A 21,304-nucleotide genomic window follows, 5' to 3' on the forward strand; every position below is an offset into this window, starting at 1 on the left:
AGAAACAAAAACTGCATTCATTCCTGAGCGCGAATATTATGTTTACTTTCTAGTTCTCTGGAGTTCTGGCAGATCTTATTTTCTGTGCGCTAGTAATTTGCCTCACAGTTCGCAGGAGCCCTCATCATCGAGTTGATGCCGCTGGCAGTAGGCAGCTACACGCGTTTTCTTCCAAGTTGCGCGACCAGTTGTACATTGACCTTGGTTGCACACTATCTTTCTACAGGAGGCAATGATTCTATCCATTCAGCCAATTTAATATCACATGACCAAGTATGGTCACATGACCAAACTGTATAAATAGCGATGCGCACGGAACAGTCCTAACAGCGCTAAAATTAATCATCTAGGTGGGCGAGCAATGTAAGTTGAACTTCCATTTTTTTTTTTTTTTTACCGCTTCGATCTTCTGATTTTACCTTGGATCAATGCAAATCCATTGCTAAAGATTGCAATTTCCTAATTGCAGAAGCGAATCTTATTATAAAAGTTGAATTGAATGGGGTACTGTACTATTTCGCATTTTTGCGCCATGATGGAGATGGTTTTGCTCTTGCGATTTCACCTTAAGCAATCCAACTGCATCGCCAGAGTAAGTTTACGATTGCCGTTTCTTTATTGCAGAAATGAACTTTAATAAGACGCTCAATTTCACATCTGCGGTATTTCGAACGGAAGGGGATCGGGCGCTTAATTGTAAACTGCCATATTTGCCGTACCCGCACAGCCTCAACATGGCTGCCAAGGCTTAGTGGGCCTCCCGGGTAACTGAGCACCATATAAACCTCGGCGGGATTTGAATTCGGGATTTCGAATTTTCATAGTGTGCATTAGATAGACTTCAATATCTCGAAGCAGCAATTCAGACTGCCCCAATAAATTCTGCCACCCTCGTTTTGCCTGTAGGATCGTGGCAGCATTGGCTTCGAAGGCTGGGCTAAACCGGCATGGTGAGGTCGGCTGTGTGCCCCTCTTATCAACCGGCGCCAACCCCGAATAACTTGACGAATTTTCAAATAGCCCATGACAACGGAAGATTGAGCCAGCTTCGATACACGCGGCTTGAACGCGCGATGCGCCAACCCCGAATAACTTGACGAATTTTCAAATAGCCCATGACAACGGAAGATTGAGCCAGCTTCGATACACGCGGCTTGAACGCGCGATGACTTGCGCAGTTATTTGACTGGCCAACGAGAACGGTGCCCGAGTGCGACGAGGAAACGGCTGCGCATCATTCACGTACAACACACCTAAAAGGTAAGCATGCGATATGCGTGTTTGCACTTCAGTCGTTATCATGAGCAATGAGCTGCCGATGGTGTACAGTAGTCCTCGAGGCTGGATAACGGCAACACGAATATGCGATATGCATGGGTGCTATTCGAAAATGTCAATGCAGTAACGCCACTGTACGACTGTACTGCCAAAAGGAGCTGTGGCTAACGAGATATATAAATACACAAACGAAATTAATGGAAAATCACGTTATTAGCGATTTTGGCGCCAGTTTATATGAGCTGCATACAGTCAGCTGACAGCATTCATTCTTTCATGCGTGGGGTGGACAAGCAATTATAAGCCGACCGCATTATTCTGTCCGCAAATAAAGTAATTTTAAATAGCACATCGCAATGAAGTGTTGACATGAATAAGCCGCGATCTGCTTGTGCACCTTGCGGCATCTGGATCAAAACGTGGACATCTCTTACTGATCATGACTAAAGCCAGTATGGATGCACATCATGGCGAATGCATGTGCATGCTTACTTTTTAGACGTGATGTGAAGTTAGCGCTGCCTTTTCTTTGCCGAACTCGGGCACCGTTCTCGCCGACCAGTCGTTTACCACAGCACGCACGCCATCGTCTGCTCAATTTTTCCTTCCTCCATGGCTTGCTTCGAGTGCCGTATTTTACCAATAGTGCAGACCAAGACCGACTGAAATAAAGACCTGCGTAGATAGCACTGCTGCAGCGTGAACCTTCTAGTTCATAGCCTTCGCCGCCAGGGAAAGAACACGACTGGTAGCCTGGCGCTACTGTAAAAAGGTCTCTCTTGCCACGCTCTATAGCTCACTTTAGCATAAGCACCTGTTTTGCGCATGCGCAGCGGCAATCGCGGTATGTCGTATGTCCTCCGGCGAGAGAAAAACATACTCTCAATAAACAAACCCTACGTAAAATAAAAAAGGCAAAAATTTAAATATATAACTCAAACAAAAATTTGTTTTTTATTTAATTATAGTTTGTTCCATAAAATTTTATTTATGGATGATGATAATGGCGAACAGGTTATTGAGCGTCCACGGCGAGAAAGGTAACGAAAGTTGGCGCACGTGGTATCATAGCACCATCTATAGCACCCTGTTTTCTGTGTGTCTATTTCAGTCTGTCTTGATACAAACTACGCACTCTGCAATATTAGCAATAAAATAGTAGGCAAAATTATTTTTTATGCTGCCGTAAGCAGCGTACTGTGACGAAAAAGGATCGCAGATTGCAGTCTCGTGAATTTTGACTTCCGGGTCGTTTTTTGTGGTTTTCTGCTGGCATTGCTTGCAGGCGTGCGGTTTCGACCTTTATTCTCTTGATATTTGCGCTCAATGTGCTGGGAATGTGGTGTTGTGCTCGGCTTCTAACTACGGCAACTCAACTAGAACGCAATACAAGATGTTCCGAGTGCCGTCGAGTTGTGAACGGCGAAAATTAGTTGGCCGTTGCGATCTGCTGGCTGAACGTCGACGGCGAGCTGCACATGGAACACAAGGCTTTATTTCGAATATTTTGTCAATGGCAAGTGTTGGATAGCGCTGTGAAAGCTAGAAAATTTTGCGAAGTAGGTTATTTGCTCTCGTTCAAAAGCACCAAGTTCTCTCTCTGGCGACTTTGGCTACGAGCTGTGTTCGCACGATGACTGTAGCAGCGAGTGGTCGTTCCACGACTTCAAAAAGTTAGCAAATTTTGTTTTTTTTTTGCTTCCATCAGTACAGCGTGATATATTCTGGTCACTTTTATCCCCAACCATTTCTGCTAAATGAAAGTTTCTACGGCGAGTGCTTACCAATCAGCTGTCGATGGTTAGTCTCATTGCCTGACTAGGCACGCGTAGGTGCTGCATGTCACCGTTAACAGTTGTAAGACTTATACATTGTTGTGTAAGCAATTATTTGCTGATTTCACTCCATATAATGAAACATATGCTTTCACCAGCGAAGCAATCAGCGTGAGCACGCAGAAATATTGCGGAGAAATAAAAGCAAGATTGATAAAGCTTCCTGCTTGTGCTGTGGTGTTTATTCTTGTCTTGTGTAGAAAGAGAGACCATTAAAGACTGTAGCAGGGATAAAAATTAATAGCATTTTTCTATGCTCTGGGTAAGAGTCATTAAATCATTTAAAGACAGCACTGACCTGCTATTTTTCATCTTAGCGTAGAAAAACTGGCAGCTGAGATGCATGGTATAAAACCAAATTTTGCTGTTCAGTAAAGCAGTTTTATAATGGCCTAGGTGCTGCTAAACGTGTGCATGAGAAAATTAAATGCATCTACATAGCTACTTGTGATGCATACAAGGTGCTGCATACAATAGGTTTGTGTTATTTTCATTCGCTGCGTGACCTTCAGATGGAAAACAAGGCGCTGGTGGCCATTGGCTATCTCAAGAAGTGCAAAATTCTGCAAGGTAGTCAGGCCTAGCTAGCAGTTTTTATGTCTAAGCTAGGGTAAGAAGTATGAATCTTGCAGAGGCAAGGCTTCTGTGCTCTGCACTATGCATTTTCTTAAAGCTTGCAATTACTCGCCCACAGGTCTATTGAAGATCATTTCTACAGCCTGTACTAGGCATTTTGTCACAATTTACTATTCCTCACTCCCAGTCTTGCTTGGAAGTCATTAATCACATGCTGTAAAAAATGTGCTGCAAAAGTTCTGCTGGACAAAGTAATATGAGAACAGTTTCCCATTTCCAAGAACCTTTTCTTTTTCATGGATGTATAATAGACTAGTCACTTTTACCTTTGCCTATTTTCATGTGCCTGACTGTTTCTCTTGGTGCCAGTAGCAAAGCTGTGCTAAGCGTTGATAGTCAAATTTCACTTGATGTTTTCATTATGAAGAACCACAGGACAAGTTGACTTTATGCCTGGCTTTTAGCATTTGACTCCTTTACCTTGAACACATTGCATATAGTGATACATTCCAGCATTTCAGTATGTGTGCATTAACAGTTTATGTGCTTACTGGAAACATCTGAACGTATACACAAGTTTTTCTGTCCAACCAGACCCCAAGCACAGAGTACATAACAGCAAAATAGTTACAGGCTCTTCCCAGCTTTGATTGGAAAAAATAATGGTTTCACATCCTGGAGTTTCTAGTGATTTCATGAGACTCCATTAAAATGAAGCTTTTGTTTTAGTACTTCCCTTTTTTTTTGACCGACATATTGCAGCAATCAGGTATTTGGGAATTGAGCATGGAAATTTCAAACATGGAGAGCTTCCACAGTTGTATGTGAATACCATAAAATGTCCCACACACCATGATAGTTAATTTTGTTTGAGTAGCACTTCCTCGCATATGCACTGCAGCCTCGGCAATTGAATATGTCTCCCTGACTACCGGAAAAGTTACGTTACTAGCTGACCCAGGCCTTCAACAAGCACTAGTAAAGGTTTTTGACCATATAGTCTTGGCCATGTGGTCTTGGCTACATACATGTTGGGGTGTGATGCATGCAAAATGAATACAGCAGTGCTAAAAATGCAACTCGTATACATCATGCAGTTGCATTTTTGTAATGCAACCCAAATAAAAATAAATATGCTTGAGAGAGATTTTTATTATTTTTGTTGTCATCCTCTTAATGTTTTCATTAATTGACAGCATAATGTCAACCATGATACAGTTCTTTGGCATTGTATACCTCCTACAGTTATCAGAAGAAAAAAAACTAGGACACATGTAAACAAAATCAGTTAAGCTTGCTGTCAAGAGCATTTAACTTAAAATAGCGAATATTGTGCTTACTTCTAAGGTTTCGAAGCACTGGTAAGTAAATCTAGATCTTCTGAAAGAAAAGCACTACAGCTGTTAGAATCGCATGTCACAATTTTAGCTGAGAAACTAAAACGCAGTGTACCGGCCGTGCTTGCACACACCTGCAGTACACAGCAAGAGAAGAAACCCTAGCTGCTCTGACTCTCTGGCAGTGCAGCATAAACCGATAAAGCTCTGTAAAGGCTGCAACAATAGTGCACTATATTCTCCTGGTATTTGCATGCTTTCAGCTCTCTGCCGTTGCAGCTAGAACTTGCGCGACAGTCCACTGCTCCGTATCGCTAAACTGCGGCTGCCGGCAGTCTAACTATCTAGTTTCTGCTAACGAAATACCTCTAAAGAATGCTTACTCTAGTATATTTTAGAGATATATGTAGCGACTGCATGATAACATCAACGAAAAATGAACTTTCGCCAAATTAATGATGCATGCTAAACTTAGCGCGAACAGACGACACACGTTGTAGTGGTTGCACTTGTAATGATTTTTCACCCGTTTCCTTCAAATGCGAAACATTAATAGGCTCATAATATGTGTGCAGATCACTATGACCTTTTCTACGACTTCATTCGCGCTTATTAAACACATGAAGAGTCGAAGTTAAGCTTGTCGATGCAGAGTTTCAAGCACAGCACAGCAGACGCGCGTCTCGCCGAACGACCCGGAAGTCAGAATTACCCGGCGTGCTTTGCGGTGGGTTCAGATTCCACTTATAAATTGGTATCTTCTAGCCACCATAACATTGGCAGCAACGGCAATATGGCGGCACGCAGGGCAAGACGTGCACGGTGCACGGCGCGGCATTCAATGAGCTCGAGTTCGCATGTATTATTCGCAAACTATTGTTCTGAAGGCGAAATAGTTAAGCACTTTTTCCCTCAGGCTGAAGGAAGGGAGCAGATCAATTGCCATGTCATCACGTGGCGAATAAGGATATGTCAGCGAAGGCTGAAGCATTCCGAAGCCCATTTCACTGGCCGGAATTGTGCAGTGTTCAGGTACTTGTCGCTGATTTCTCATGCCTTGTCTCGAGAGGTCTCTTCATTATATTGAGCGCGGGGTCGAATGGGACTTTCGATGTAATTGAGTGCACGTTGCTTTGTATGCTTAACGCCGCTGCAGAGTCGTTCAGTCTTTTGATTGCTCGAGTTTGCCAAATCAAGAGTGCCGGATTAGTTTGGAAAAGTGTCGTCACATGTAGCCGTGGCATTGTTTTTGATAGGCACTTAAAATGTCAATTTATTTGAAATCTATAGTTGCCATTAATCCAAAATTTCAAGTGTTCTCATATATATATTTTTTGCTGTATGGCGCTTGCGATGATGCAATGAAAGTCTGCAAATGTTCAAGCATGCCCGAAAGATTGGGCATTCCAATTTTCAAACTACCGCTATTTTCCCAAAAGTATCGGTAAAGGAAGGAAGGTGTTAGGACTTCAGCATGAATAGGTTTGCTGTTTTGGAGCGTGGTTCCTTAGCGAGCTGTCCTTTGGTTTCAGCCAAACGTGCCCTGGGTGAACGAGCACTCAGGTGAAAGCATGTCCTGCTCTGTTTCAGTCCAGTTGCATTTGCAGCAGAACCTTGGCGGTACGTTCCTGGCTCACACGATTTCCCATTCCACGCGCTCAAAATCACAAGCAGTAAAATATTGCCTAGAGAGTTACAGTATTTTTGTCCCGGTTTATATGTTCTCGGATAACACGATTCCCCGATTACTATTTTCGAAATTTCGACAAACTGTGGTCATAAAATATGTATTGTGAATAACCGGACATGTGCTATTGTGCGCTCGCGACATAAACTGAAAAATGATGCTTACCTGCCACCATTGCCCTTTTCAGTAGAGCTTGGTTGCAACAGAGCGAAGCATAAAAAAAAAAAGCCAAGCAGCCAACACAATAGTGTTCCTGTGGAAAAACACTCTTCCATGGGGAGAAATGTGGTGGCTTCTTTGTGGGGGTTCAGGGGAGTAGTGGTGAACCATTTGATAACTAAAACTATGCTCTTGCATGCGAGCAGGCTGGATCTGGTGGAACGCAGCATGAGCAAAAACGCGGTGACTGTAAGCTATGGCTTCTCCATATGGCAGTGGTGCAAAGCGGCGAAGCATCCGGAAGCAAAGGAAGGGAGGATCCTGGCTTGCTGTCTCCGAACTGTATTTGTTACTAAATCTCCTCCAAGCTTAGGACAATGCAAACACAAACCCAATTCTGCCAGGCTAAAAAAATGAGTCATTCATACCTGATATCAATAAATGCTAATCTACACTTTTCTATAGTGAAAATGTCAATTCTAAATACCTTTAGCTCGCTCAACAGTTTTGCAATTTTCAAAATTAGGCAGTTCAGATGAAATGCTTTCCCGGATAATAGGATTAAAAAAAGAACCATATCAACAAGGTTTTACGGTCTGCCTTTGGTGCAAAATTAGCCTTCTACATATTAATAGTGCCCTGCGCCTTCCATTCGGGGCCCCCCACCTGCGTAACACCACCAATGAAACAAGGTCAGCACCACCGCGTCCAGCTTTAGTCTGGAATCAATCCCGACAGCTTCATTGTGAGCACTTTCCAAGCAATGGACTTCGAAACAACAAGTTCATTATTTTCCATTCACCCGAGATTGTGCTTTCCAAATTGGCATCGGTGCCTCTTGACAAGCACGCTCTATTGCCTTCGGACACAGCCACTTTTCTTGCTGTAGTTCTTGGTAAATATATGAAATTTAATCTGCATGCTCACTTTTACTAAAAATGATTTCATGCTGTTCTCTGGTCTTTTTTTGCTGCTGAAACCTGTCTTGACACAAGGGTTACTGACTACTCTAGCTGCTTCATATGTCACATCACCATTCAACGTCCTTTCAATTTCCTCCAAAATCCTTGGATTACCTAAGGCTTTTTACGAGTCATAAAAAACGAATAGTCTTCACAAAAAGTCGTCATAGCCATTTAATGTTGACATTCATAAGTTCGACAGGTATTTTAACCGAAACTTACTGAACATGACTACTATCAAAGCCAAATAGTGAAAAACGTAATGACACCTACTGCCATTCGTAGCTCGTTAATGAATTCCTTAATAACTGGCTTGACCTCCATCCGATTAGAATTAAAACTGATGATTTTACATAGACTGACCCTGATGATGTTTCAGACTTCAGTGATCATTTTGCTTCGACTGTAAAACTCCAGTAGCAGCCATCATTGCCAAACCTGCCTCGTTGTGAATGTTCTTTTTCCTTGCGTCCCACATCTGCAGATTAAGTAAAGAGTAATTTTTTCGTTGATAAGAATGGGGCCAGAGTTAGATTTCAATCACCCTTTTGACATTAAACTTTTGGCAGAAGAGCTTTCACCTGTGTTAGTAGCTATATTAAACAAAATGTTTTGTTCTATCATGTTTCCTGACAGTGTAAAGTTATCAAAACTATTTGTTTTTGAAAAAAGGTCACCGCATATTTATCACAAACAACCAACCAGTTTGCAAAATTATCGAAAAACTAATCTCTGCACGACTCATGGCATACCTATCAGTACTTCCATCTAATCACTTTGAGTCGAGGATTTTCCACTGAACATTCTCTGTTGTCTTTTACTGACTAAATGGAGGATGCCATTGAGGATAGTGCTATCATTGGAGCATTATTTAGAGATCTAACCAAAGCTTTTGATACAATTATCCAGTACATTCTTCTGCATAAATTATTGTACTTTGGAATTCGTGGTCTGCCTTTAAGACTTCGGAGCTATTTATCCAACCGATACCAAATTGTTCAAGTAAGTAGTAACCATGGGAGTTCCTCAAGGATCTATTTTAGGACCTTTACTTTTCCTTATACACAGTAGAACCTCATTATGTTCTCTGTTCATATGACTTCCGATTTCATATGCTCAAAATCACGCGCAGTGAAATGTCTCCATGTTTTTAAAAAAATGGCCAAATTATATGTGGTCTTCTTGTGAAGATTGTCAAAAGTAGCTTAAGGCTGATAAAAAGATTACCTGCACCCTAACGTCCCTTCACTGTAGAATACGCTTATGGCCGGTGCAAAAAGCGGCACGATATGAGGCCACACAGCTGGTTTAAGCTGGTTTATTGTTATGCGTGCATTTTAGTGCCGTGTGATATTCGAATAGTTTTATCCAGAGACAAGGTCTGTCACACATTGCGCGTGAATAGCACTGGCGACAGGAGGCATGTGCAGGTGCTGATGTGATACATTTTACATCTGCAGGCTCTGCTTGTTGTCAAATTTGGCCTCTCTGGAACCTGACTGTGCATTCAGCTGGCTGCGCTGCCTTCAGTATAAGGTAAGAATGGCAGGGCATTCACCTAGGCCCTTGGTTTCTCCCCGTGAATTACATCACTGTCTTAACCTGGTGCCTTCGTTAACCATGGAAACGGAAACTGCATGGTATTGCTGCACGGGTGCATGCATTTGTTCACAGCATGAGCACGACCTGCGTAAGTGGCTTGGACATGACTTAAGGTTACAGCATAGCTATTGTGCTTGGAGCTTTCCGTAATCTGCTTCTGCGGGGCACCACTGTGTATACGGTGATCGCTTTGAGCGAATTGCATGCTTCTCGGCGGCACGCATGCCTACCAATTGGCTACAGTCACCGCGCCCGCACTGGCGGCCGGGCCCACTGAATTGAATTGTATTTGCGTGTGCGCAAGTGCAACTTGAGGGTATTAGCGTATTTAATGAATGCATTTTACACTTGTACTTAATATACTTGCAGTCTTTCGAGGATGGTTTTGAGGTCACGCGTCGGCATCTTGGGGTGATATGCACCTTACATTTTCGGGCTCGGTCAATAGCTTCGACCATAGGCAGATGTGATAGCCCTTGTTGGGAAGCTTGCGAGCCCTGAGCGCTCGTTTATTTTTAGCGTCCTTCGGCCAAGATTTTGCATGATTTCCACTGTAACGCCATGACATGTTTTGTTTTCCTTAAAGGGCAACTCCGGGGGTTTTTTGACATTCGAATATTCTAATAAAAATTTTACTGTAGATTCTCCTCTCCGTCCTGACGCATTCTACAAAATTTGGGCGCCGTACGATAATCCGTTCGCGCGCAACACGACTTTAAAATATGCTGTTTTCAAGGCTTAAGTTGAGACTATTTCTGCCGGCAACACTGAGTTTCTGACGTCACAATCAGTATACCGGCGTTACTGTCCACTTCCCGCATGATTATGAAATTGTGAGGCTAATATTGAAGTACCTAAGACATTTTATGCAATGCTTCATGATTTCCATACTTTATTTGCACCATCCAACGCACGTACGAGTGTTTCTCTAATACTGAGTGTGACGTCACCACTTCGTCACCTGGGATGTCGTTTCTGGTCGTGAAAGCAGTTTCGGTTTCGATTTGCTGTTTTTTCTTTTTAAAAATACTTCTAATTGGAATTTCGAAAAGCGGTTTTTTGTGTTCGAGTCAGGACGTGCCGAGGAATGTAATTCAACCAAAAACACAGAATGATGGAAAAACCACCGGAGTTGACCTTTAAGGAGGGACATGGATCTTAAAATTGGTTTTGTTATTTATTTCCTTAAGGGGGGACATGGATCTTAAAATTGGTTTTGTTATTTATTGCACAAATTTTATGAAACCTCGCAGAATTGTTCAGTGTTTTCTACGATTTTAAATATGCAAAAATTTCTTTTCTAGGGCAATTAGTTCTAAAGGTATCAGAGAATTATTGCTACTGTCTGCTCAAACAATAAGGAAAAAAATGCTCATCAGAAATTAAATTTTAATGTACGGGTAGGTACTATAAAGTGTAAGGAATGCAGTGTTGGAAGTAGTTTTATAATTGAACTAATAATAGAGATTTAGCAGCTCACTGAACTTCACACTCAGACATAGCAACTGTGTAAGGATTTCAAGATAAGATATAAAAGATTTACAAGTGAGAATAAAAAATGTGACTCTAGAAGGAGCAGTGCAAGCAATGAAAGGATGTGTTTGAGGATATTACTGTGTACTTGGCCATCACTTGAAAAAAGGAAAAAAAAAAAGTGCCGTCGCACGATTGACCGATAGGATCTCCCTCTCTGTCCGATAGGACCTCTCTCTCTGTAGTGTCTTTCGCGCTGTAATTATGGAAGATCATCACCAACTCTCCCAACAACTTGCTTTGTCGAGTAAAAGAATGTTTTTTGGGTATGAATTTCGGAGCCTGCAACCGGTGATCCCATGGCCTGAAAAAGAAAAGAAGTGACAGCAGCAATAAAATACAATTCTGGTGGATAATGAGTCAACACCTAAAGCAGGTTTAATGCTGATATGCATTTCTTGAAAGGGTATAGGCATTCCAAAGGGTCCTGATAAAAAATACATTTGCAGGGGAACAGTTCTGAAAAGCTTTCTGCAAGGAAGGGAGAAGGACAAAGGAATGATAATAACAACGCATGCCGAGCCCATTATCTGAAGAAAAAAAAAAGATTCAAGGGGGAACCTAATTAAGAAGTGACAAGAAGGAAATTTTTTGAAAAACAGATGCAGGTTATGCTATTGCAGAGGTAGAAAAGAGGCACAAATTAAGGTCTGCGGTTTTCATTCGTAAGGCTTGTTCTGATAAGTGGAACGAATTTGTTTGTGTAGCCCAGGGAGGGGGACATTGCATGTGTGCATTTGTCAAAGACGCAAGGTCTGAGCTGCACAGGCCCAGATGTGGCCACAAATTTTTGAACCAAATGAAGCATCACCATAATTATCCTCATTTGCACCATGGCACAGGGATTAGTGTCAATTGCACTGAACGCATTGTCCTACAACCAAACGTAACTCGGAGCCTCGCGACGTGCACTTATTATCCTCCTAGTAGTGAAACAGAAGTGACATCAACACCCCTTGTTCACCAAGCTTGATGCCAATGTAGCTTGCGTACAAATAAGAGTAGTACTTGCACTCATGGTCCGCAATAACCTTTGTACCTCATGCGGCTCTTTAGATGTACTGTACACGAAAGTGAGACATTAATGCGGCTTGGTAATGTACCCCGAGCTCGTTCGCCGACTCATACAACCTGAGCTGACCTAGCGCTGTGAACTATGTCTGGGAGTCACTCTAGCCAAAGCAAAAGGTCCCTTTGTGATTGAGAGAGTACTTTAGGTCAAACTAAGACATTGCTCCTTCCAGAGCATGGCGGGTGTGTACAGTGCAAGAAAAAAGGAATGTGGCCCACATGACAGAGCTAGGCAGGCCGGTTGGGATAGTCAGGATCAGAACGGCGATGGTAGAAGATGCAGTCGTCATTCTGCAATGTTCCAGATGAATGCCCTAGACGGTGTGCACTCTAACTGTGGCAAGGAAGGCTTGATTGGGACAAGGGCTACAGTTTTCGATGGTGTTAATCAAGGTCTGCTGTCGAACATGCAGGTTGTTGTGTATCAAGGAAGATGGCCAACGTGGCAGAAAGTACGCCACTGGGCACAGGCGCTTCCATCTCGGCCACCTTCCGCTTCCTGGACACCACAAACGTCGACATGGAGGATGCCGATGACAATTTTAGGTGTGCGCGGTGCTGTTTTTTACAACTAGGAAAAAGCCGTGACTTGCTTTACCATGCTGAATAATGTCTAAAGAAAATTCTGAAACTCAGCACTGCACATTCACTTTATGCTTGTTGCGAGCTGTTCCAAATTTCATTATCAGCATCCTACATTTTATTTCTTGTAGCAGATTCCATGCAAGAGTTTTGGTAGTTTTAGGTAGGCGTACCCATTCTCATAACAACACTAATCCGAAGCAACGTTACACGCTACTTTTTGTGTAGTGACGGAACTAAGCCCAATATGCGGTAAAGCCCATTTTGGAGGATTGTCATTATAAACATAGCGATAGGATCGTACTGGCTCCTCACTCCTTCTAATATAAAAATGGCTTAGATAAAAAACGCCTTGATAGTTTAATTATTTGGCCAATTTTAGGCTGCTCACGACACGCATCACCTCTCACTGTTCCCTCAAAATATGCAGAACTGTAATTTTTCAAATTTTGTATTTGCTCTGTACCTGATATCTTTATTGTTCCTCACTATTCCCAACACATATTTCGCAGTGGGTGTTAAAGCTAGCGTGCAGCGCAAAAATGGCTATGGTGCAAATTATGCCCAAAAGCATAGTGCCCCGGCACCGTATAAATTTGCTACTGAAAGCCTCCTCCAAACTGCCCATCTCGCACGCTGGGTTACTACAAATGCACAGCCGCTTTCTGAACCATCACAACCATGCAAGTCTCTCCCCTCCGGGGTGGTGCTGTGGTTAAGGCGCTCGACTACTGTGCCCTAGGATACGGGATCGAATCCCAGCCTCTGCGGCCGCTTTTCGATGGAGGTGAAAAGCCAGGTGCCCGTGTGCTGTGTAATATTAGTGCATGCTAAAGAACCCCAGGTGATTGAAATTGCCGGAGTCCACTATGGTGCCTCTCATAGCCTGAGTCGCTTTGAGACGTTAAATGCTGCAAAAAAAAAAACTGCATGTCGTTAATAATGCATCTCGCGTAGCTTTTCTCTGCGTTCACTTAGCTGACTGCACAGAGCTCGCAGCTTCGGCAGAATGGAAATGTTCATACCGAACAGGTAGCGTGGGAAAGCATTGCAGATGCTTCAGTAACTCTTTGCTCATCTTGCTAAGCTTTGTTAGGGCACTGTGATAGGCACAGGAAACTTTACTGAAAGCGGCCAAGCTCTGCGGTTGGTTTTTTCCTCCTTGGTTGCCAAGCGACAGCTCGGCATTACCGTCGAAAACAGCAAACCGCACTTTACATTGGGAACTGCTGTTATCATGTGCCCAGCCAGGTTATGTCTCCAATAGTAGTCTCAAAACTGTTGCCAAAGGTATGCCAAACCCTATGTATTGCTTTTCAGTGCAGCATTTGAGCTTATGGCACAAGCGCCTGCTTAAACATAGGCAGTAAAAAGGAGGAAGTCCTTTGGACTACCTCTAACTCTTCTAGGCAGCCGTTATTACACGCTAACCTTAGACTAACAGAAGAAAACCTTGTCACTTCGTAACTTCGGCCACTTGCAGGCTGTTGTGATAAGGTGCTTAGGTATCCACTTCCACTGCAATGCTCTGAAAATTATTTTTTAAATATTGCTGTTCATCCTCTTTTCTTGTTTTGTTCATCCTCCTTACTCCAATTGAGAAGCGAGTACCAGTACAGAGCTCCCCTGATGCCTTAGAATGCTGACATTCTCTCAATCCGTGAGGCAGCATTATCGTCAGCTGCGAAAACTGCTGTCACAGCTGTTCCCAATCTAAATGTAGCTGTAAAGTGCCTCAATGGGCCCCCATAGCCTATCAAGAATATGAGTAAGTTGAACTCAATATATGGTGTTTCAGTGCAGAGTCCATGCTTTATGGCGCGAGCAGCAACTGAAACATATACTGTCGAACCCGGATATATCGAACTCTAAGGGGATCACGAAATAGTTCGATATATCGATAATTCGATATACAGAAATCGGCCAGCTCGCTCACACGCAAGCGACTGAGCGATCTCAGCGACGAGCGGCAGTGACAGAGCGAAAATTTTCAAACTTGTTGGAACTGCGTCCCTCTCGCCACTCGAGCCACCGCGGCAGCTCAAAACAAGGTTTCTGTGTCGCCGCGGCAGCAGAAATCGCGAGCATTTTCGCTTGCATGTCGACGGCGGCGCGCATCAGTCAGTTTCGGTCGTCTCACCCACAGCTCATTGGCAGCGTGCCAAGATGCTGCGCAGCGATAACGTCTTTTGATAGCTCCTGCTGTGGCGGGGAGCGAACTTGGCAGAGTGCTCGTGATAGCTTGATTGCACAAGCCTGGTTCGATTTATCACGCCGCGCTTCGGGGGCGGGCGTCATGATCGCAGCAGCTGACCGCGTGCTTTCGCTGATTCATACGTGCAATTATAATCAATAAAAATGTAAATAAAATAAACATCCCTGAAAAAAAAAAGACCCTGCCGCTTCTTAAGGTCCGCAGGCGCCATAGCCACGTCAGCCGCCGCACGCAGAGGGTTCGCAACACATGCTGGAGAAAGCGTCCGACGTCTGTCTGAAAACGGGCTGAGCTGGCTTGGCGCATGCGTTGCGCGTGCTGAAGGAGAGAGATAGCTCAGCAAAAGAATGGGCACACCTACGCACATGACTTGCAAACGTCATGTGTTGGCGCGCTGGAAACAACTGCAGATGCGCGCGCCTTTGGGGAATGGGCGTGGTGCTGCCCAGACCAGACGTCCTATAGGGCCCCTCTCATTCCTTCCACGCGTGGCGTGAAAACGTCACGCGGCAAACGGCCAAGGGTGATGCAATCATCTTTGGGGAAGGCACACTTTCCAGTGCGTGGTGCGGAGTTCGGTATATCGAACGACCGGTGAAATTGAGTTCGATATATGACGCGACCTTCCTATACTTTTACATGGGATTTTCAAGGGGATATTTCGCGAGTTCGATGTAACCAAAATTCGATATATCCGGGTTCGATATACCCAGGTTGAAGAGCAATCAATAAAAATGAGTCCTCCCTAATGTTTCTCAAATTAACACTATTATCTGCTAGCTGCACTCACTTTACCTCTTCAAACTTCTTAACCTCACTCCCTCTGACTTCCTGCTACCCCCTGCTACGCATTCCATCCTTTGGAATCCAATTTGTTACTCTTAGCACCCATCTGTTATAATTTGTCCTTCCTGATTCCCACTCAATCCTTAAATTCCTAGAGGTATTTCACTGACCCACTCTGCATGTTTATCTCTTAGCGCTATACCTATCATTTTCTGTTCCACAGCATTCTGCATTCTTCGCAAGATAAGTTAAGGACAACGGTTAAGCTGAGGAAGGCTTCCTTTTGAAGCGGTTTATATACACGATGGCAGTGAGGAAGTAATATCTCATTTCTTGTCATTCATTATCTTGTGCAAACCTGTGGAGTAAATACGCAAGACAGTGCTAAAACATCTCGAGCGTAGCATACTGAGCGTACTGAAGGCTATAGGCACCATGAAGGAGTAACTCTCGCCGCTATGCGCACGCCCCTCGCAGCAGGAAGGAGACTCTTGTGGGGGACTGGCTTCTGGACCGGTGTGCTCGGCCTCGCCGCGGAGACGGGCATTTGCCGTTCATTCTTTCTATTCACGACATTCTATGGTCACAAATGAATTGCTAGGTTGCACATATTTTTACTGGCCTGATAAAATATTTTTCATGTCACCAAATAAGCTTTACGAAGTGAAGCGACGCTAAGTTTGAATCGCTGCCTCCAAATTTTCCACCAAGCGTTTTTCCCAAAGTAGGATGCACTACCTTCACCTCCGTTGGCTCTCGTTACTCATAGGCATCTGCTTTGTCTGCATGGTGCCAATTGGCATGCCCGACAAATGGAATGCGTGTCTATTGGGACCACCACGCGTACCCGGTGAGTCGCGCTCATAGAGGAAGTTGTTTGCATAATTTTTATTTGCTGTCCTGTTATCTATATTTCCCTGTCCACGATAGTTTTCATGAGCACCTGTACAATGCAGAGAGTAATCGACGGGAATGGAGCGTTTAATTGTATATTTACTATGTCTCGCGCTTAGTTTCGCAAATTTGTCTGAACTTTTTTTTTCTTTCTTTCATTGTTCCTCCCTCTCAGCTCGTTCCTTTTTTCCTTTCATACTCTGCCACTACTTCTCCCTTGTCTGCCATTCCATACACTTTACTCATTTAGTTGTGTTAATGAAATTTCGATATCTACTGAGCTGTTGCACCTCGAATGATGAACTTATGCCATACTGTTCAATAGAGACTATTAACATTGGTAAATGTTACTTTTTTTTTTTTTACCTATTCGTGGACACTCCGAACACATTCTTACATTCGTTACACATCATTCTGCTGCAAACAAGTGGTCGAGCGGCCTGCTGCCACCTGTTACCTTCCCCCGTCCTAACTTAGTTTCGTGGCAGAGAACTTGCAAGTATGGTTAAAGAGGTAATAAGTATCGTTACAAAAAGGAAAAAAAACTAGCATTCAAGTTTGGATCTGAGGCAGGACGTTCTTTCAACGAGAGAGAAAAGTGGCAACTTCCTCACCAAAAAGACAGCTAAAGCTTTTCAAAAATCTTCTAGGTAATATGAGTACCTGCAGCATTGTCAAGACCTGGGGATCATTCTTGAGTTTTCACGCTTTTTGTGTTGTTTATTTTTTCTCAGGCTTTTTTCTCGTTTTCAGCTCCAGCTTTATTCATTCTTCTTCTCCCATACTCGTTCCATCCTTCTCCACTGTGCAATTCCTCGCAGCTTTCCCTTTTCCTTTCTCAGCCAGTCCCGTTTGGATCATTCGAGGCTGCCTTTGTATGAAGCTGTACCACACATGGGAAGAGGGGTGGTGGCCACAATTTTTTCGTTTTACATTTTGTATCTGTTTTTGTATCCCCTTCCCCCCTTCGCTTTTTGCTCGGCCTTTTCCAACTGCTGCGCGTTTCTTCTGCTGTCTTCAGTTTCTTGTGTTTCCAGCCTAGAAATAAGTGCCTAGCAGGCAGCCAGGGCTTATCCGTGTCTCTCCATCTTGTGTTGTGTGGCTCGTGTGTTGTTTATGCTTTGCTATATCACTCCAGCTGGCCGAAACTGCCACCATTTCACTGCGCAGACCCCGATTACATTCCGATTACATTCCACGACCAACTCTTTCAAGTGCACGCCCTGCCCAGGCGGCCGCGCCTGTCCCTACAAAAATCTGGCACCCACTCGTGGCGCAGCCTGTTCGCCGCGAATGCTGCCCTGGGTTTATTCATGGTGCCCACAGCAGTTTTGAGCCTGCAACTGGAAATATATGGCCAGGGCAAACATGTTATTATACATCTTACCAACTTGCAGTGTCATTAGCGGAGAGAGGGAGAGCAGTATCTACGGTAACTGCTGGTTGTCATTTCTGGCATCGCAACCTATCGAGCACGTCAATTAAGCTGTAACCTAGGGCTTGCTCTTGCATCTAAATGTAAGTAAGGCGGTGGACCGAAAAGAAAAAAAATAGAGCTGCGGCGTTTTGAAAATGCATTGTGAAGAACACAGACACAGGGCTTGCTAGATGTGGACGTAGAAGACTCTTTCTGTCTCATTGTTATCGTGCAGAGCATCTCTGGTCTGGACTGGATTGACCTGCTGACCTCACTGTCACCAAATAGACCCTCTTCTTCATTTGTTGCAGGTGCAGGGAGTCGGGAGTGTTTCGGATTGTCAAGGGGCAGCGAGGAGTAACGTATATGTACCGATCTTTGACCAGGGACCAGGTCTGCACTGTCGAAAGAGAGCCTCCGAGATGTCAGCGTTGCTTGGCCTTTGTTGCTTCTGCAGCCCACAACGATGTGGTCTTGGCGGCGACCACTATAAATTGCCAGAGCTGGGCAATGGAAGCTTCTTGTCGCTCATCGAGCTATAGCCAACCAACAGCATGTGTGCTCTGTGGGCCATGGTAGAACGGCCTACTGCAGTAACGGTGGCGACGTTGGCCCCAAGCGCAGGCAGCCGTGGCGAACTATGGCAAGTGCTGTCCCTCGCGAGGTCGTCCGCTTGCGGTCTGTGTGCAGTGTCTGTATTCGGTGGTGTACCATGCCGCGGAACTTTATATAGTTACTTAATTCACAGGTACAGTTTCAATAAACGATATCTATCGAAGCGTATTTGTCAACACTTCACAGTTCTGACTTCGCGGGCTCTGAACCTGTTAGAATGCTGTATAGAATTGCATGTCATCCTCCTTGGCGGCCTTGTGGGCTAAGGGCTGACAAGGCCTCTTGCGGTAGCTGCCCAGCTTCCCGCAGCCTACGCACTGCGTGCTTCCCATTGGGAAGATATCCATGAGGTCCTCCATCTGCACGTGAATGGACGCATAAAACTGACGGGTGGAGTCGAGGCTGCTGGTAGCTGCGATCAAGGGCCTCAGCTTGTCTCCGGGCGCCAGGTGAGTCACGTCCGCGCCAATGATGATCACGGGCTTCTGGAAGATAGCCGGCTTCTCCTTGGTCAATAGGCCATTGTTGGTGCCGCCAAGCTTGGCATTGATCATCTGGTACAGGTTGGTGATGAGCTCAGCGTCGCACTTCTTGATAACATTGTTCATCACGCACTGGGTGCGCAACCCGATCTTGGTCTCTGCCACCTGCTTGATCTCGGCGTAGTTCGAGTTCTTGGTGAGCACGATGACCATCTCCAGGTTTGCAGTCTTGCGCTGTGTTGCTTTGAGCGGGCGAGCGCAAGAAGACCCTGTGCGGAACACCCAGCTTCATGACCCCGGAAACACTTTTAAAGGCAGGACATAGCTTCGAGGTCGACATCTGGTGGATAGGATGCATCATGTACAAGCTGCTTGTGGGGCGACCTCTGTTCTCTGCTTCCACTAAGGAGGGAATATATGACCACATCAAAGCACACAGATACAGCATCCCTCCGACAAGCGCTTGCTTTCCCAACTCCCAACGTGTTGCCTGGTGATACCACCGCGTTTTGACGCACTTGAAACCCCTGCGACCACTGCTAGCCATCAGCCCCTTTGGGAAAGGGGCAAGGACCTCTAGCTAGAGGCCATGGTTACTCCAGTGAGGAAGCCTCAGGGCAAGGAGGGAAAGCCAGCGCAGAGCCTGAAGCCACAATGGCCAACAAGACGGAAGGCAGCCCAAGCGCCGCCTGCAACTGCTGCAATGTCGAGTCCCCCCCCCCCCCCCCCTCCGAGGAGGACAGCGGGAAAGGCACCTGAGAGCGGTTGTGAGTCTGCTGCAGAAGCTGTTCAGTGCACGGCCGCCCGAGTGTTCCTTTCGAACGCCCCGACAAGGCCGAGAGCCCTGCATCAGGGCCGCTCTTCTGGATAAGCAAATGGGTGAACAGCACAGACAAGTATGGCATAGGCTACCAGCTGTGCGACAACAGCATCGGAATATAGCCAGAGTCGCTTTGGGATGTTCAACCCTACAAACAAAACCACTTTCCCATCGTCAGATAGTGTAGGAGGTACGTCAGTTATGATTACTGTGTTTGCGCTAATATAACTTGCGGTCTCACATGTGAAATTTATTATGTGAAATGGATGCTGACAACTCGAAATACTATAAAATCTCTTCTGTGCACGAGATATGTAATCTAATATTCCGAGTCATCGTCCACTTCCACATCGAAATATTGAGTCAACTGTGTCATCGACAGCCCATAGGAAACGTAAATCACGGGTCGCAGATGCACTCGCTCTTTTCTTTGCTTACGACTTGCTTTCTTATCTGCTTTCGCCATTTTCCTTTTAGCGTTTTGGTCACTGTTTTTCTTTTAGTCTCTCTTCTGTGTTCGCTTTTGAATCTCCATATTTTTCTTGTACTGCGCTTGCTTTGGGCACAGGCTGATCGCAGTCACGGCTTTTAATTGCTTTTCTGGAGGTACCCTTGCACAATACAAGCTGTTGATTTTGCAGACAGTAGAACATTGTTTTATGAGCCTTGGGAGCAAGATAAGACCCCATGATGAAGACTGGCAAATCGTGCTGGATGCAAACAAAAAGAAATATGCTTATCCTCTAGGTTTTTCCAGTTTTACTCGGTTCCTAAAGTTTAAAAAATTAACCTCCTTGGTATTATGGCTCATTTTTTTTTTTGCTGTCATAGCATGCCTTGCAGTTTAAGACGCTTAATTATTTACAAGCATAAGTACACACAGTGTTGGTGATAGGCAGCTATGGCTAATTTCCTTTGGAACACATTCGTACGGTCCAGTTTCACATCTCTTCCTTTTTTGTCCCGAAAGTAAAGTTTCTTCCCTGTTTAACAGCTCTAAAATTTGAATTCGTGCTGCAAAGTGCAGAATTTTTTTTTCTTTTTCTGAGCAACTCCAAAAATTTCTACCTGCTCGAATGCTAGGTCGCCATTGGTGGGCCTGCTCAGCAGCCGTCGTAGAAGGGCATTGAGTTGTTGCGTCCTTAGCATGCCGCTTTATTTGGTTGCCCTCGTTTGTTTGATTTTTAACAGTGCAGAAAGTGGCTGCAAAGCTGTCAAAATCCATTGACTTTGACCATGAGTGCAAAGTCTCGATGGTAGAAAAAAAAAATTAGGAACAGGTGAGAAATCTTTGGGTTGATGCCAAATTTATCGGAGAGGAGCCTGTAACCGAAGAAAATTCAGCTGAAAAGAATGTTGGGTTAATTTACATGGGAATTGCTGCATTGCGATTGTTGACAACAGTAAAAATGGCAAGAGATTTAAGCATAGCTTTATTTGAAAGCTTTCGCTC

At 44.5% G+C, this 21,304-nt stretch overlaps 1 protein-coding gene across 8 annotated transcripts; it reads left to right on the forward strand.

The window, feature by feature from the left end:
• Window positions 1-215: 215 nt before the first annotated feature.
• On the forward strand, window positions 216-18,727 carry LOC146183135 (uncharacterized). Of its 8 annotated transcripts, XR_014708724.1 has the most exons (6): window positions 216-363; window positions 1,179-1,260; window positions 6,559-6,646; window positions 9,295-9,370; window positions 12,454-12,586; window positions 18,246-18,727. XR_014708724.1 is itself a non-coding variant. In XM_084609039.1 (5 exons), exons 1-4 carry the CDS (start codon window positions 533-535, stop codon window positions 12,575-12,577), a joined length of 342 nt encoding a protein of 113 aa, XP_084465165.1. In that variant the 5' UTR covers window positions 521-532; the 3' UTR covers window positions 12,578-12,586; window positions 18,246-18,727. The 8 variants fall into 8 exon arrangements, 3 of the variants coding, with proteins under 3 accessions (XP_084465165.1, XP_084465166.1, XP_084465164.1); XR_014708722.1 differs by lacking the exon at window positions 6,559-6,646 and having other exon boundaries at window positions 218-363; XR_014708725.1 differs by lacking the exon at window positions 1,179-1,260 and having other exon boundaries at window positions 274-363.
• Window positions 18,728-21,304: the final 2,577 nt, after the last annotated feature.

The sequence above is a fragment of the Amblyomma maculatum genome, chromosome 7, assembly GCF_055883805.1.
Source record: "Amblyomma maculatum isolate TAMU_Amacu chromosome 7, ASM5588380v1, whole genome shotgun sequence".
In the NCBI taxonomy this organism is placed as follows: Eukaryota; Metazoa; Arthropoda; class Arachnida; order Ixodida; family Ixodidae; genus Amblyomma; species Amblyomma maculatum.

Excerpts from the sequence above, each read along its gene's own strand:
- LOC146183135 (XM_084609038.1), top strand. The coding sequence starts at position 5,996 with ATGTCAGCGAAGGCTGAAGCATTCCGAAGCCCATTTCACTGGCCGGAA. Across the intron at positions 6,059-6,558 it reads CGGAATTGTGCAGTGTTCAG|CCAAACGTGCCCTGGGTGAA; the intron begins GTACTTGTCGCT and ends CTTTGGTTTCAG. Across the intron at positions 6,647-9,294 it reads TTTGCAGCAGAACCTTGGCG|GCTCTGCTTGTTGTCAAATT; the intron begins GTACGTTCCTGG and ends TTACATCTGCAG.